Genomic DNA, 16,754 nt, shown 5'->3' with positions numbered 1-16,754 from the left:
TTTATTTCTTTTTCTTTTTTTAAAATTTTTTCACAGGCTCTAGCAAATGCTTCTTTTAGAGAAGAAGCAATATCCTCAATAAATCTTTGTTGAATGGATTTTAAAAATCTATTAATAGTAGTCAAGGAAATTAAATCTCACCCCAGATTTGGTTATTTTTCTTTTTAACACTAGGCAGCAATATGTATAACATTTCCAATAAATTTCCAAAATATTTATATTTAAAAGAAGGAAAAACTTGTGGGCCAAGGAATTTATACAAAACGGGTGTAAAAACAGTCAAAGAAATTACGCCTCCAGTGCCAGAAAACATGAGTGTAGAAAAGTGACAAGTTAAAACCTGTTTTGTTTTTGGTTTTAAGGGAGAATTCCCATACCTCCATAAAACTTGGCCTTGGCAGGCAAATGGTCTTGGTTGTGTTTGTTGCCACAAGACCTCCTGACTGTGTCATGTAGTATAATGAGAAAAGGACAACTTAGGAAGTCAGTTGCTTTCTCGGGACCTTTCAGTTGAGTCTGTTGTAGGGATAGGTCCCAAGGTTATATCTCAATCATGAGTTTACATAATGTATTCTGTTCTGTGGAATGAAATACATTCATGTTTTCTTGCTTCCTAGCAAGAGTTTCTAATTGACTAAGTCAACACACAAAGCAACCATTATAATAGTTTCTTTGAGGCCTATTTTTTGAGGATAATGAAACTGGTAACACTGTCATGTGTTTGGTTCTGTTCTACATGAAAAACAAACCATGTATCTTTGAGGCAGATGGTACAAGTGTAGAATCAATAAATAATAAATATTTTATTGGTAAATCACTTTGTAGAAAGACAGATTTTACAGTTTCTTTCAGAATGAAAACCCATCTATATACAGATACAGCGTAAGTCACAAACTATCACTCAAAAATGTATATTCATCCAGAGTTGAAATTGGGACTAGGTAAGGAAACTAGAGCTGAATTTCTGTTTGTTTTCTTACTCATACAGCTTGGTTGTTGATTTATTTTATACTCATCAATGAGTTCTTGAGTCTGAATTTCTTTATTGTGCTAGCATTTAAGATTATCTTTCGCCCGGCCGGGCGTGGCTCAGCGGTTAAGCGTCGACCTAGGATCCAGGCGATCAGGGTTCGATTCCCGGTCAGGGCACATGCCCGGGTTGCGGGCTGCAGCCGATGAATGACCCTCTCATCGTTGATGTTTCTATCTCTCTCTCTCCCTCTCCTTTCCTCTCTCTGAAATCAATAAAGATATATTTAAAAAAAAAAAAAAAAAGATTATCTTTCATAAAACACAAGTGCAATTGACCCATGAACAACATGGTTTGAACTGCATGCGTCCACTTATACGCAGATTATTTTTCAGGTAATATGTGCAATACTGTAAATGTATTTTCCTTACGACTTTCTTAATATTTTCTTTTGGCTAGCTTACTTTATTGTGAGAATATAGTATGTAATACATATGACATACAAAATGTGTTGAAGTTTTGGGGGAGTCAGAATTTATAGGTGAATGTTTGTCTGCATGGGGGTCACGCTTCAACCTCCACGTTGTTCAAGGGTGAACTGTATTTCCAAATTTAATTTTATATTAGTTACTATTACATATTTAAATACAAAATTAGTAAATTAAAATTTCCATATTACATTTATTGCACATTTACTCCTTGACTTGAAGTTTTTCTAGAAATGTAACAGTTAAGGTGAAAGCACAGAGTCCAGAACCTACTAAAAATTCACTACTGAGAATACTTTTTTTTCTATCAGGAGAAATTTTCTTGAAGCACCCAGAGAGTTCAGATATTCATAGGAGATGTACATATAACCGGCCATTACACCTATAACTCAGAAGGGGAGATTTCATATGGTAATAGGGAAGGAAGGTGATTGGCCCCCATGCCCTCATCATTGTCTTTTAGATTGTATCTCTCTCTCACTTTGTTTTGTATTTCTTTGTGTAAATGAACTTGCTAGCTTTAGTCCATTCTCTGTGAGTACATACTTTTTATTTATTGTTCAAATGAGTTTATATGAATACTTGCTGGCAGATGTAAGTATGTATATTTGTAAGACAGCAATATATATATTTTTTTATTTTTATTTTTTTTTTAATCACCCGAGGGTATTTTTTCCATTGCTTTTCAGAGAAAGTGGAAGGGGGAGGGAGGGGGAGGGAGAAACATCAATGTGAGAGAGAGACATCAATTGGTTGCCTCCCTCTCTCATGCCAACCAGGGCCTGGGATTGAGCCAGGTAGGTAGGCGCCCTTGGCTGGAATCAACCCCGGGACCCTCAAGTCCCCGGGCTGAAGCTCTAACCACTCAGCAAAACCAGCCAAGGCTCTAAGACAGCACATTTTGTTGCTCACACCAGTTATTCCCGATTTCTTGTAGTAGAGCCACCCGAGTGAGAGAGGTTGGGGAGATCTCTGAGGAGGTAACATTTGTTCTAGACCCGTATCATGTAAATTGGAGTTATCCCCATGTTATGACAGTTTAGAAGGAGGAAGTGTGGCAACCAATCTGAAACACAGGAAAATGGGAAGAACTTAAAAATAATTGGAAAAAGAAATAAGTTACAGGGAATATAAAATGCCTGAGTCAAGGCTTTAGTAAACTGGCCTTAGAGGGCCAATTTTGTTCACTGCTGACCTGAGAACTGTATGTTTTTAAATGAGAAGATTCTGAACCCTGTTAGGAAGCAAGCCTATTTTAGTAGCTGCCACTCCCAGGGAAGAGGGTTCTAATGATCAGGAGGACTTGTCATTGTAAGTGCTCCCTTCCTAAGCAGATGTGTATGGATTAATTTGATGCCTAAATCATTCAACTCTTCCAATTACTTTTTCTGAGAATTTGCTGCGTTGTGGAATTTTAGCTCTGAGAAAGCAGCAGGATGACAGATAGCATGAGGCAGCCCTAGAACATTCCGTGGGCAGTAAACTGAGAAGATCTGAACCGTTTACATCAGTGTCAAGTGAGGATGACTAACAGTGTTTAGAAGTTGTTGGCCCAACACTCACATTGTCCCGCTTGGTGGCATGGTTTGTTTCTATGCTGAATTTCAGTTGATGCAGTGGTTAGTGCTGTGAGTATATTTAAAATCTATCTCAGGTTATCATCAGGTATGAGTGTTTAATTTCTGTGAGTTGATTACTCTTTACCTGATTACCGTTTTTTTAGCAGAAGATAATGAGGGTGTGTGAGAGACCATATTTTCAAGTTATTTAAAACTTACTGTTTTTGTAATTAATGTTGTCTTGGCGTTAGTATTTAAATCATGAAGGTACGGTGTGTGATATGCCAAGATAGGTGAATTGGGAAATTTGGGATGAAAAGAAAAGGAGACTGTCAGAATTCTTGCCTTGCCTCTGTGCAACTTTGTAACTGAATATTGTTTTGTGATAAGAAATATTTTTGGTTTTTGTCCTCAGTTTCTGGCACAAAGCTACTCAGACCCTCGGAATTTCCTGAGTGATCAGAGCGGTGTGTCATTTCATGAAGCGGCTTGGAGTGGGGACCCTAGATGGCCTCAGTATTGGGAGGGTTAGAACCCTCACCCCCGCTCACTTCTGGAAGGGGAAGGCGGAGGGTTGGGGTCGGGGGATGCAACGAGACTTGATGACCTTCCTGGTTGTGAATTCATCTAATCGCCCTGAGGTTGGGACACCTCAGTTCCATGGGGACAGAAGCTCCTGTGATCAGGACCCTGTCCTATGTACCTTTTTACTTGGCTATTCATCTATATCCTTTGTAATAAATTTGCGAACATAGCTAAATGTTCTCTGAGTTCCGTGAGCCCTTCTAGCAAATGAATCAAGCTCTAGGAGGAGGTCATGCGAACCTCCAGTGTACAGCCAGTGCGTGAGAAGCTCGGCTTTGCATCTGGCAGGTCTAAAGTGGGGGCAGTCTTGTAGGGCTGAGCCCTTCACCGGTGAGTTCTGATGCTTATCTCTGGGTATGTGATGTCAGAATTGAGTGAATTACTTGGTGGTACTGGAAAAAACACACTTTGGAAATACACACTTGTGTTCTTATTGTACTAGTATTTTCCTGATCTGAAAGAATTGTATATTAAATGACCTAGGAGATAAAAATCAGTAATCAACTGATGCAACATTTGAGTCTTTATGTTATGCAACACTGTTAGACACTGTAAAGAGAAGAGGTTGGTAGGAGATCTGTTCCTTACCCATTAAAATAACTGCTACTTTGAATATTAGTGATGAACGAACTGGCACCAACGTATGGAAACCGATTATTGGGTGCTGGGTTGAGTCATTTGGACTACAGCCTGTTCTGCAAAGTGAACACTGGGGAACCAGGTCACATGAGTCAAGGTCAAGGGTGGCATTGTCAAGTAAAGTAACAGTAAGAACGGAAACATGATAGTTGTCACAACTGATCCCCAGTCATTGTCACACACATAACTGAGGGATGCACTGAAACATTATTTTTGGTGACTGCTTTGGAGGCCCTCACTGTGGCTGCATTTTTCTGTGGCTTCTTTTAGTAAAGTATGATTCCTGCCCTGTAGCGTGGAGACCCATGAAAAGAGAATCATGATTGAGATTTAGGGCCACTACCGATTTAAGAAAGTTTATTTGCTCCAACAAAGGTGGAGCATCCATCCGTGGCTGCCTCGGCTCCGTTTCCTAAAATGTGGTTTGGGCAGAGTTGAGAAAGCTAAACCAGCGTCGCTGGCATTTGGGAAAAGCAGGGCAGAATTTTATAAGGTACCTGTGAGAATTGCCCTGTTGGTATGCTTTTTTTTTTTTTTTCCTTAAATGAATAATTTCTCTGTTCATTGGGCGCCTCTTATGGGTGTAAATTTAAGATTGCATCTTAAATTTGTACTTGTGCAACTACTGCTGTCTCTCACTGAAATCTCTTCGAATAGTCAGGTCAGCTGTCATTTACTTTGCTAATAAGCATTTTCCAGATTTCCCCCAGGCATTTTGTCACTTCCTCTTCTGTGCTGCACAAATCAGGTTATGTTATAATGATCTGTTTACAGCTCTCTCTTCCCTAATAAACTGTCAGTTCTAGGCTGTAATGGCCTTGAGAAGGAGGGACCTTGTCTTATCCCCTCTTTTATGTTCATTACCTGACCACTGTGTTTTCCCTGTGGAAGTCCTTTAATCAGTGGGTGGGTGGGCGATGGAGGGGCCCAGGCCTCCCAGGTCCTAGAGAACTAGTGCAGGGTGCTGTAAACTTCATAAACCAGACACATGGTCAACTTGTTAGTTCTCAGTGCCCCTGGTAATCTCTTCCATTCTCTTGACAGATCTCTGCTGCTTCATTGTTGTTGTTTTCCTCCTGACAGCAGTGTGCGAATCACTATACCGCTGTGGGATTCTGCAAACATATGCTGCAGTTTTATTACAGAAATGTCTGCTTTCCAGTGGGATAATTTTACAGCATATAAAACAATGAATACATCTAAACCAGATCTGCTAAAATAATAACTGTCCTGGTGGTGAAAATAGTTGAAGACTATTATGTAACAGAGGTCAAATTGATTTGGGGGTATGGATGATAAGCTTATTACTACATTTTAACCATCACATATTGTTTTTAGGTTGATATATCATTCGAAGGAGGCTGTCCTGCTCAGGCCGGTGTGGCTCAGTGGTTAGAGTGTAGGCCTGCCCACTGAAGGGTCAAGGGTTCAATTCCCCTTCAAGGGCATGTACCTGGGTTGCAGGTTCAATCTGTGGCCTTGGTCAGGGCATGTGTGGGAGGCAACCAGTGAATGAATGTGTCTCTCAACATTGATGTTTCTTTCTCTGCCCCCCTCCCACCACTCTCTCTAAAAATCAATGGAAAAAAATATCCTCTTTTTGATGTTTTCAAGAATGGGTTTTGTTTTTTCAGTGAGAAGTTTAAACTGAACATAGTTGAGACTAGCAAAACTTTCACTTTGGAAAAAGATGGGAAAGATCATGAATCACTGTTTGTCTAAACCATATGCAAATCCTTCTGGTTATAGGAAACGGTGTTGGCTTGCTTGTCCGTATTTCAAACTACAGGATGAAACAGTTTTGTTTTCCCAACTTGAGATGCTATTTTAAATCTTTGTTATAACAGTATCCTATGAAAAGAGTGTTTTAACACTAGTTAAGTTACATGGCAGATTTAGTTGTGAGACAACTCACATTGAGATATCTGAACATTTTTACATTATTAGCATACTAATAATTTTGGGTGAAGGGCATTAAATGCAGAAGAAATGTAGTCAGCTATTAAATATGAGTTAACATTTAAACACATTTGGTGAGCACTGTCTCGACTATGTGAATTTTCTCATTAATTCTCACCAAAATCCCATGAGGATTAAGTTATCTTTTTTCCCTGTAAGGAAATTGAGGCATGGAGAGACTAAACAACTTGCTTATGGTAAGAGAGCTATTGAGAAGAGCTGGGCTTGAACTGGGGTCATCAGGCTCTAGAACCCACATCCTTGTGATCATTAAGCTGGACTGCCTCCTGTGAGATCTGGCCTATGAAGAAAGGCTTAGCCTCACTTGCAATTAAAACACATCCACACAATTCGAACTGCATGATGGCATGAATTAACTATTAGATTTGCAAAAAAGAAAAATAGTTATGAATACCCAGTATGTGGGGAAAAGAAAAATCTAATCTATTGAGGTACAAATATAAGTTGTTACCTCTTTTTGGACAACAAAGCATGTAACGGTTGAAAACACGCACGTGCTTTGGCCTGTCAATCCCACTTCTAAGAATTATCTTACACAGGTGAACGCAGATGGTACAAAGATGTCTAGACAGTTATGTATATTAAGTATTATTTTTAATAACAAAAAAATTAAAAATTGTCCAGTGGTAAACAGGTTTAGATATGTGATGGCCCGTCATCATAAAAAGAAAAGTTAGGAATATAATTACTGACATGGAAAACTATTCATGATATATTGTTGAATGAAAAAGTAGGTTGTAAAACAACATACATAGTTTGATTTCTCTGTGTTGAATAAATATATGTTTATATATGCAAACTCAGGTCTAAAAGGATATTCGCCGAAATGTTAACAGCTAGACAGTATAACTTAGTGATCAAATGTATGGGCAGTGAAGTCCCTCTTCCCCGGGTTTGAATCCTGCTGAATTACTTATTAGCATTGTGACCATGGACACATTACCTGACTATTCTGTGCCTCAGTTTCTTCAGTAAAATGAAGATAATTCCAGAACCTGTATCATTTGTAAAGTGCTTCAAGTAACAAGTGATCAATAAACCTGAGTAGCTGTTATCATTTCTGGGTAGTGGAACTCCAGGCAACTTTAGCTTTCTTTATACCTTTTATTGGTTGAATTTTTGAAATAACTATGTTTCAACTTTGGAAACAACAAAATATTTTTAAAGGAGTCATTTAAATTGTTATACTTAGAGTTTTAACAGGAAATACCTATTTATTTGAGCTAAGGTTATTTTTAAATTTCTCACTGGACGTTTTCTTCAGGAGCTGTGTGCAGACATACATGCCGGTATTTCACCCTATGCTCTATGCCAGCTTTAAGGGAATTGAAGTCACATTTTACTCTTAGGGCTGGAGAGCATGCATAAACACAACAAATTCGTCCTGACAAAGCTGCCTTAATTTGTGGCTGCAGTGACATGTGAGTGTGTGACGTCAGGCTGGTGTCAGACTCGCGGAATGGCAGACAGCCTGACAGCCACGGTGCGTTTCCTGAGTGCTTAGTCCCCACACTGCTGGGAGCAGCTCAAAGACAAAGGAGTTGAGTCTTTTTTATTCCAGTGTGTTTTCTGCCTGTAGTTGAATGTCTGTTTACGAATGTGAGTTTGCTAAAGGCTGGTGAGTAGTTCTTGTTACTTTTATATATAAATAGCTAATGGCTAGTTGAGCAGTAGTCCTTTTTTCTCAGTTAATGATCCCATGGTAGATAATCTTTGTAGCTCTAATGCCAGGCACAGCGCCTCGTGCAGAGAATTTACATATTACGAGTGTTTCTATAACTAAAGTATTATATTGTTATAGAAATTTAATACATAATTAGGTTTTCAAATGACTTCGGCATTTTAAGATGTAATCTTCCTCTTAGTCTCTCCTTAACTTTAAGCTACACAAATGAATGGTAGTTGCAAATTGCTTTAAAGCCTAAAGATTTTCATTAAAACATTTTAATTTATCTTGTGGGGGTTTTTAAACTTATTCAGAGGAGAAACTTGGTTTTTTATTTTCATAGAGAACTAAGTGAATAATTGTCAGAAGATCCTGTGGAGATGCTAACAATATCATTATATCATTCTTGTATTAAAAAGTGTATTAATATTAGTCTAAACTAATTAACAGTTTGTTGAAGCTGTGATATTTATTTAATTCTTTAATTATTTGGGCCGTTTCAGTAATGTGATTCAAAATGGGAATCCTTGTTAACTTAAAATTTAAGAGCAACATAATGACAGGAGATCATTCTAGAAAATATTTTGGCATTTAAAGAAATTAAGAAAGTTATTACTGCCATTGATTATAAAGGCTGGGTTATGCGCTTTAAAGATTTATTTCTTTACTACTAAGTCATGTGTCTTTGAATTGCACTATTGTGAATTTATTTAGTTGTTCTGAAAGCATTAGTTTATGAAGTAGGTTATTGAATAAGATTTTTTAATGTAGCTGTTTTTCTTACAACTTTTTTCTCCATTTTAATTTCATGATTGATACTATTTTAATACTGTTTTAATTTCATACTATTTATATGGTACAAACTATAAAGCCTTTAAAGTCTTCTACATTTTGCCATTTTAGGCGTAATTCTTTCCATGCAGGTTCAGTAGCAGCCTTGTGATTTCAAGGTCCTTTAGAGGAAATTTCAAACAAAGTTTTCTCTTAAAGGACAGGCACTTTCTACTTTGTAAGTCTAATTGAGGAAAAGGCAATATGGAAATTCTTAATAAATATGTTAAATATCTTCACATCAGTTTTCTGAAGCAGTTAAAGAATAGGACTTGTTATACATTTTTTGTATGTGATTAAGATGGTTAGGTATTGAAAGAAAGGGATCTAAGTCAGCTTTTTATATGTGTGTGCGCAGATAGCACATTTAAAGAATTAGTGATAACTGCTCATATTATATATTATGACTCTTCGTACATTCTACTACTTCTATATTTGGAAGCATAAGAAATAGAGAAGTAGGGTTTCAAGTTTATTTTATTTGACTTGACGGCCTTAATTCAAGATCCACAATTTTTCCCTTAGGTTGCAGAATTTTCAGCTCCCAGCTGAAAATTGTGCCCGAAGCTAGAATACTTAAGTATATAGAGAACTCATGAATATTTTTATTCCCTTTAAAAATTTATCTTGAATCCACTTAAAATATTGTATCATGGTTTTAAAATAGCTTATATTTTAAACTTAATCAGTAAGTTACTATATGTAGTAATGATGAATTGTAATATATCACTATACATTTTAAACAAAGATGTTTTTGAGGCATTATGACATCAGAGGTCACTGGCCTAAATACCATTAAAGTTCAAGTGAGGAGAAGCTACTTAAACTTTTTTGTATGGACAGGAAATTAAATCTGGCAAAAAAAAAACCACAACAAGTGAATGAGCCAAGCTGCAAGGGGGATAACCTGAAATTAACATAAAGGTTTTACTCAGGTCTAAAACAGTGGAAGGTAAATGCTTGTCTGTTTTCTGGTGAATCAAGTATGCTTTGAGGAACCCTTTCCACCAGTACTGAAGCCTGATGGAAGAGTATAATTGTGCTATTTATTCTTCAAGCTTGGAATTTAGGTTAGTAAGCTCAGATGGAATAGTATTCTTTAAGCTGCATATAATCTTGAACTGTATTTTTGTTTCCTAGTGGTGGACAATGCAAAACCTTGTGTATATTAGGTGCTTAGTAAATATTTGAGCATAAATAAATGAATTGATTAAGCAAGTAAAATGAATGAGGAGAATATCTTGATCTTTGTATTACAGAGTTTCATCTTCACTGTGTTGTTGAAAACCCCTTAGTTATCTAACCAGGTCATAGCATGCCATGGCCTCGTACAGGTTAGGAGGAAGCGTGTCTCTGGGGTACAATCCTGCCATCTCAGTGTCCTGCGGCGGCCGCTGGATTTCACTGCTGGCTCTGCTCGCTTTATCTGTGTCCCTGCTGTAGAAAGTGGGCCAGAGTTCTTTCCCACTCCTGCCTCTTCTGTCAGTGAGAAATTTCTCAGTTCTTGGAGGTAATGATTTGCTGACTAAACCGAGCCTTAATTAAGCGCTATGTGCGTCACATGAGTACATTAGTATTTGGACCTTTTCAGAGATTAAAAAAAAATTACATGGAGCAAATGCATTGTTTCAAAACTTATATTAAAAATTTTATATACATGAATACTACTATACTATTGTTACTCACTAATAGATTTTCAGCCACATCCGACCACTGCTGCTGATCCTGAGGCTCAATTCAAATGGCAGCCATTCCTGAGGCATCTCCCCTGCCCTTCCCTTTCTAACCAACCTCAATCCCTAATCGGTCTCCCCGTTGCATTTTTGTTTATTAATCTTCCTGTTTGTTTGTAATGTTACTAAGGCTATTTCACCAATGACTGTTTCATATTGAAGGCATGAAAGTATGTAAGTTACACTACAATACAGCCATTTTGAAAGAAGGTCTACCATTTTTATTATTTTTTTACAAAATCTTTTTGTTTCATAGAAGTATCATTTGACTTATTAGTAACTATCTTTTTGTTCCTGAAGTGATTGTTTAGATACAGCTCATGCAGTATTAAAATGATTAAATACTCTGCAGTGAAGAATAATAAAATGAAATGCTTACTGATTTTTTTCTATTTGAATTGAGTTATTTACTCTATCAGTTTGACTCTAGGAAAGAATGTTTCATCTACAATAAAATAATTGGATCTCTTTTGAAATTGTGTGGTTATTTATGTGTAAGTTAGAATTAGGTTAGCATTCAAGTAATAGATGACAACACATAAAAGACATAATGTTTAAATTTAACTTTTTCTAATTTGTTTACTTCCTTCCATTTAATGCATGTTACAATAAAACATTACTAATTAGCATTCATTAGGGAGCATAAGGATATATCTATAACCCTAGAATTTCATTAATTCATATATATGTCACATTATTGCTCTTAAATGCCAAGGAGAATATTTCTAACTACTGACATATTTCTAAATTAGGGCTCTGCTTAGTTTCATTTTAAAACCCCCAGGTAGGCTTTTACAATTAATAATATATATAATTTTTCAGAAATCATTCTTTCAGACCACTAAAACATACCCTGTGATCATTTGCATTCTGTTATGTGATTTTACAAGTGCTTGCATAGATCATTCAATAGTAAACTTTAACCTTAGATCAAATAATCAGGCTTCTCATTCATTACATTATAGTTTTATGTAAACCATTATATTTTACACTAAAGATAGGGCAGAGAGCCAACAACTTCTTAAAACAAGTGACATAATTTTACTTCTTTTTAAGAAATCTTACTCTGCTAGCACAGTCAAGTTTAGCTAATATTTTGTGGGGGCTTTAAGAGTGTTGGGAACATCAGAGCCTGAGCTAAAGCAGTGATGGTGATGTTAGCTGCCTACTCTCATAGGGCGAGTTCTGGGTGGCAGCCAGGAACATCACCTGATTCTGGAATTCTTGGCAGAAAATTCAATTACTTTTGTGGTTATGTATATTCTAAGAATTGTATTTATGTTTTAACCATAACATGTCATTTAAACGCTAAGAATCCCTCAAATGACAGTTGAAAAAATTACCAAAATTATTTAGTCATTTTTGCTTAGAATATAATTTACAAGTGATCTTGTAAAATATCATTGTTCCGTAACACTGAGGATGGGTAACAGTTGTGTGTGATAGGTACATATCATTTGTAGCTAGCATGGTGTTAATTGAATTATTCTTGTGTTACTTCCAAAGTTCTTTAAAATTTGCTATCAAGTGCTTATTTTTTAGATTCTGAATGTGTATGTTTGATTTTATTGAAGAAGGTTTTTTCGTGGGATGATTGAGCATTATCTGTAAATAGCCAAAAACTAAAACAGATGAATTTATATGTGAGCCTCATATTTTGACATTTCTATTTTTTATCTGTATTGTTTCTAGTCTGTAATAATGCTTTCAGCTTTACACTTAGCATTACCTCTCACTGATATTTTCCCACTGGGAGAAGCAAGATTTTCAGTTCCTGTTGGGTGCTTTTATAAAATCCATGCTTTATAGCTGTTGTTATTTGTACCTAAATTCTTTGGTACCTATGATCAGAGAAATGAGAAGTAACATTTATAAATATGTTGTGATAATTTTGTCTGAGCAGCTAAGAGTGGGAGATGATTACGAAGCTTTAGAGAATAGGAAAGTAGAAAAGAGATGATACTGGGTTTAAAATTAAAGTAGAATCAGGACAGGTTTTATTACCATGCTTCAGATAGACGTAGACTTGGGGTGATGCTAGGCAGTGAGATAGGAGGAAAGAGGAGGAGCAGTGAGGGAGGCTGTGTGTTCACAGTCCATGGAAGTGGGGAAGAGCCTCTAAGGGAAGTATAGTGTTTTGTTTGTTTTTTGTACCCTTGAGCAGAAACATGGTGGAAGATGTCGGGCAGCACTGGAAAGTCTTGTTGGCCAGGATGAGAGTCAAGGAGGATGAGAGGTGAGGATCTGAAAAGAATGCAGCTCGGGTCTTGGAAGCATCTCTTCTTGCTGTGTCCCCTTGTGACTCCTGACAACTTTGTAAACTCTGGGAGCCCAGTTTGCCCAGTTTACCCATTTGTGAGGCGAAGATAGTGACTCGTCAAGGGGTCTGTATGAGGGTTGGTAGTCAAGTTTCAAGTACAGTATGTGACAACTGAGTGTGTGAGCAGAGTGTGATGCCCAAGTGGTAGTTATTAAGGTGATGATTTTAAAATTGGATGCTGGGAGTGAGGAGCAGTCAGTGAGGTGCCCCCAACTGGTGAGTTCTTTCTTTTCCCCCCAGGAATTCTGAGATTACCCATTTTCTAAATGATGAGAGGAGAAAGGGTAGACGAGAATGGGTTAAGACCTTAAGGAGAGTTTGTAGATGGTGGGTAAGTGAATCACTGAGGTTTGGGCAGGATGTCTGGAAGCAGTTAGTTCTAAGTTAAAGGCACATGGCATTTAGAACTAAATGTGGGGAATGGAAATACACACTTTTCATATTTTGCAAAAAAAAAAATTACAATCTTTCATATTGCTAACTCAGTGGTTACTTCTTCACATAACTAAGGCTCAAGAAACTCGGTTTCTCAAAAAAAGGCAGGGCACTCTTAGTGTTTTTCTTTTGTTCTTAAAACATTGCCTTTCATTGTAGGCACAGTTTTCCACGCCAACGTACTTTCAGTTTAAAAATACATTGCAGAAACAATCATTGTGGTAGTAAGATTTCAGCATAACATTTGCTCCTTTTTATTAAAATAAATGAAAATAAACTAAAAGTCATCTGTACAAAACATTATGAACTTTACATTTAAGAGTATTTTAAAAATTACTCGGACTATCGTAGAACCAATTGATTTAATTAGTGAGATAACTAATTTAATAACGAAGTCACTGCCACAAATACATTTGTTGTGGTGGTTGTTTTTTTTAACCTAATTTGAGACCGTTTGAGTCTCAAAGTGATAAAGCTTTATTATTTCTATCAACAAGCTATTCAATTCTAAAACAAGCTGGAGAACATAATTCTCTGAGAGAGTAATAAAACCAAGGCCAAATTGAGAATGTACAATACTCTCTGGTTTGAGTAGAAGGGTACTGAAATCAAAAGTGTTGTAAGTATACATCTGAGCTGTTGGCTGTATAGTTTTCTACCTAAATTTGAGAAATAAAAATAGTTTCCACACCTCTTTTGCCTTGCTCCAATCTAACAACATTGTGGCTATGTAGCTGCTTTTATGGGTTGGGTCCTTGTAGAAGTCCAAGTCATGATACTGGCTTCATTCCCAGGGTTGCCAGAAGAATTGCCAGACCACTATGATATCCTATTTATCTTATACTAAATTAAGTCCTATTTCTTTCTCATGGGAAATTCATGATTCAGAGCAAATCATGCAAATGGTTTGCATCTGAATTTAGCAAGAGACAGCCACAATTTCTTCAGGGGGACAGGGTTTTTAAAATAACATGTTTTTTATCCCTAGTCAATACATTTTCAACCTCATCGCCACAGTTGCACATATAAAACACTACCCTAATGAAGCTTGCTTTGTCTATATTGGCTGTTATTGACAATATGTTAATAGCAATTTCAGTATTTATTTCTTAAATTAGAAAACAGAACAAATTTTGTATTAAAACGAAGTGGAGGGGGAGTGAGGAAGAGGGAAAAGAGAGAGAGAAAGGGGGAGAGAGAAACATCAATGTGAGAGAGACACATCAGTTGGCTGCCTCCTGCTCAAACCCTGGCTGGGTCTGGGACTGGGGATCAAACCTGTAACCCAGGTACGTGCCTTGACTGGGAATCAAACCTGTGACCCTTCGGTGTGCGAGCTGGGCTGATTCTCTAACCACATAGCCACACTGGCCAGGGCACAAAGGTGTTTTTTTAAAAACAAACAAACATAAGTACTCCCACAGGAGAGAATTGCAATGCTAAGAAGTAGCCAGGATATAGTTATTTATTAGCCAAAAGATTTTTTTAGACATTTTCTGAGAGTGGAAATAAAACCTCAAGAATTCTTTAACTTTAGGATAAATTAACCTCTTTACCTTTCCAGAGCTTCTCAAAGGAAGAAATTGATAAAACCACTTTCTTCTTTTACCAAGTAGAAAAGAAAAACCTAATTTTGAATACTCTAGTGCAAGTATTTTCTTGGAACTTAAGTGAGTTGCTTTCTTTAAGAAAAATTAGATGTTTTCTTAGCTATTAGCCTGTCCCTTCCCAACTTTTTTCTTGCTATCATAATATAACCTCATTTTATTCACTCTCTAGGTTGGCGGCAGGCAAAGTTGAGACTCTTGATTGGTGTAAGTTCACCTACCATTGACTGAATTGGGCATGGACTCATACATCTGGCTAATGACGTTGTAGAAAAAAGGTCGCCAGGGAGATTTGGGGAAGCTTCTTGAAAATTTATATGTAAAGAGAGACTTTCATTTAGTCTCTGGACGTTGTGGTGTCTTGCATGTGATATTTTAGACTAAAGCAGCCAGTTTGCAACAACCGTGGAGGGTGCCTGTCTAAATAAGATAAGCCAGTTGGGCCAGTGTGGCTCAGTGCTTGAGCACCGACCTATGTCCAGGAGATTGCAGTTTGATTCCCCGTCAGAGCACATGTCTGGGTTACAGGTTTGATCTCCAGCAGGGGGTGTGCAGGAGGCAGCCGATCAAGAACTCTCTCATCATTGATGTTTCCCTCTCTCTCTCTCTCTCCCTCTCTCCCCCCCTTCCTCTCTCTGAAATCAATAAAGATATATATTTTTAAAATCATATCTCCTTGAAATCATAATGTTATTTTTAAATCAGTAATAGCTCCTTTTTCTTTTTTAATCTTTTAAAAAAATGTTTCTTATTTTTTGAGAGGGAGAGGGATAGAGAGATAGAAACATCAATGACAGAAACATCATCGATTGGCTGCCTCCTGCATGTCCCCTACTGGGGATTGAGCCCGAAACCCGGCCGTGTGCCCTAACTGGGAATTGAACCATGACCTCCTGATTCCTAGGTCACTCAACCACTGAGCCACACAGGCCAGGCAGGAATAGCTCCTTTCTATACTTATTTCAAAGAATATGAAACATTGCTCATATTCAGTGAAGCATTGCTAGTCAGTGAAGCATTGCTCTAACTTTTCATTTTAATTTTTTAATCTGATATTTAGCTATATGTAAATATCAGATATAAGACTTATGGTTTCTTGCACTCAACAAAGGTTGCATAGTTTTGGCCTATTACTGGATAGCAGGAGTTTTAAAACCAGATTTCATTTGTCAGCCCATTGTTAATTGTGTTGAATACTTTCATTTTTTTCCCTTGAGTAGTTTGAAATAACACTTAAGAATGAAATAGTTACTTAAGTATCACTGACTTTTATCATTTTACTAGAAATTTAAAATACCATATATTAGCAAACAAGTCCTTTTTCCTCTCTCTTTGTAAGCCCATACTTTTATTGGGGCTTATATTTGAAATATGCATTGTGTGCATCTCTTGGGGTGGGTCTTTCTGTAGAGGTGTCATTGGCACCCTCCTTTATAAGTCTTTTGCTGAGGGAAGACTGGATGTGGACTGAACAGTAACACAAAGTTGTCTCAACTCACATGATCCTGGAAAGGGACACAAATACCAGTTTCCCCTATCTTCAGAGCGCTGCTGGGCATTTTATTGTATAAAAGCACCTGCTACTAGAATTGCAGTTACTCGCTGTTTCCATAAATAGGTTATAGGAGCTCTGTAGTTTATCAGCTTTCCCTTTTTATGGAGGCTACCAGAAGGCTTAGAACTGCTTCAAAATAGTACAGTTTAGTCTAGTTTCGAGGTACAGTCACCTACATGATTCATTGTTTTGATTCACATATATGTAAGATTTGGAAAGCATTTGGGTAGATAATGAACTACTATCGCCGATAAACATGTCATTTTTAATTTGTTGTTTACATAATTTGATAGAAATATATACACCAGTTTATAACACAACTGATTTATTCATCTAAAGATCCTTTAAAACCAAATTATTATTGAATGAAATAGTTCCATAGAGGC

The 16,754-nt window shown here is 37.0% G+C and overlaps 1 protein-coding gene across 4 annotated transcripts in view; it reads left to right on the top strand.

Annotated features, from left to right (window-relative positions):
- PLEKHA5 (pleckstrin homology domain containing A5) overlaps positions 1-16,754 on the top strand; it is a 198,964-nt gene that overhangs the window by 95,409 nt on the left and 86,801 nt on the right. Inside the window, exon 1 of one of the 4 annotated variants that reach the window (XM_016197418.2) lies at positions 7,782-7,839. The exons of 2 other annotated variants lie outside the window; for them this stretch is intronic. In XM_016197418.2, the coding sequence (XP_016052904.1) occupies positions 7,805-7,839 (35 nt within the window). In that variant the 5' untranslated portion in view covers positions 7,782-7,804. Of the gene's footprint in view, positions 1-7,781; positions 7,840-16,754 lie in introns of those variants that run through there. One more of the 4 variants, XM_016197420.2, reaches the window with a different exon arrangement.

This window comes from Miniopterus natalensis, chromosome 2 (genome assembly GCF_054644295.1).
Source record: "Miniopterus natalensis isolate mMinNat1 chromosome 2, mMinNat1.hap1, whole genome shotgun sequence".
NCBI lineage: Eukaryota > Metazoa > Chordata > Mammalia > Chiroptera > Miniopteridae > Miniopterus > Miniopterus natalensis.
The sequence above is the reverse complement of the archived record's forward strand: the minus strand, read 5'-3'. Positions and strand labels throughout refer to the sequence as shown.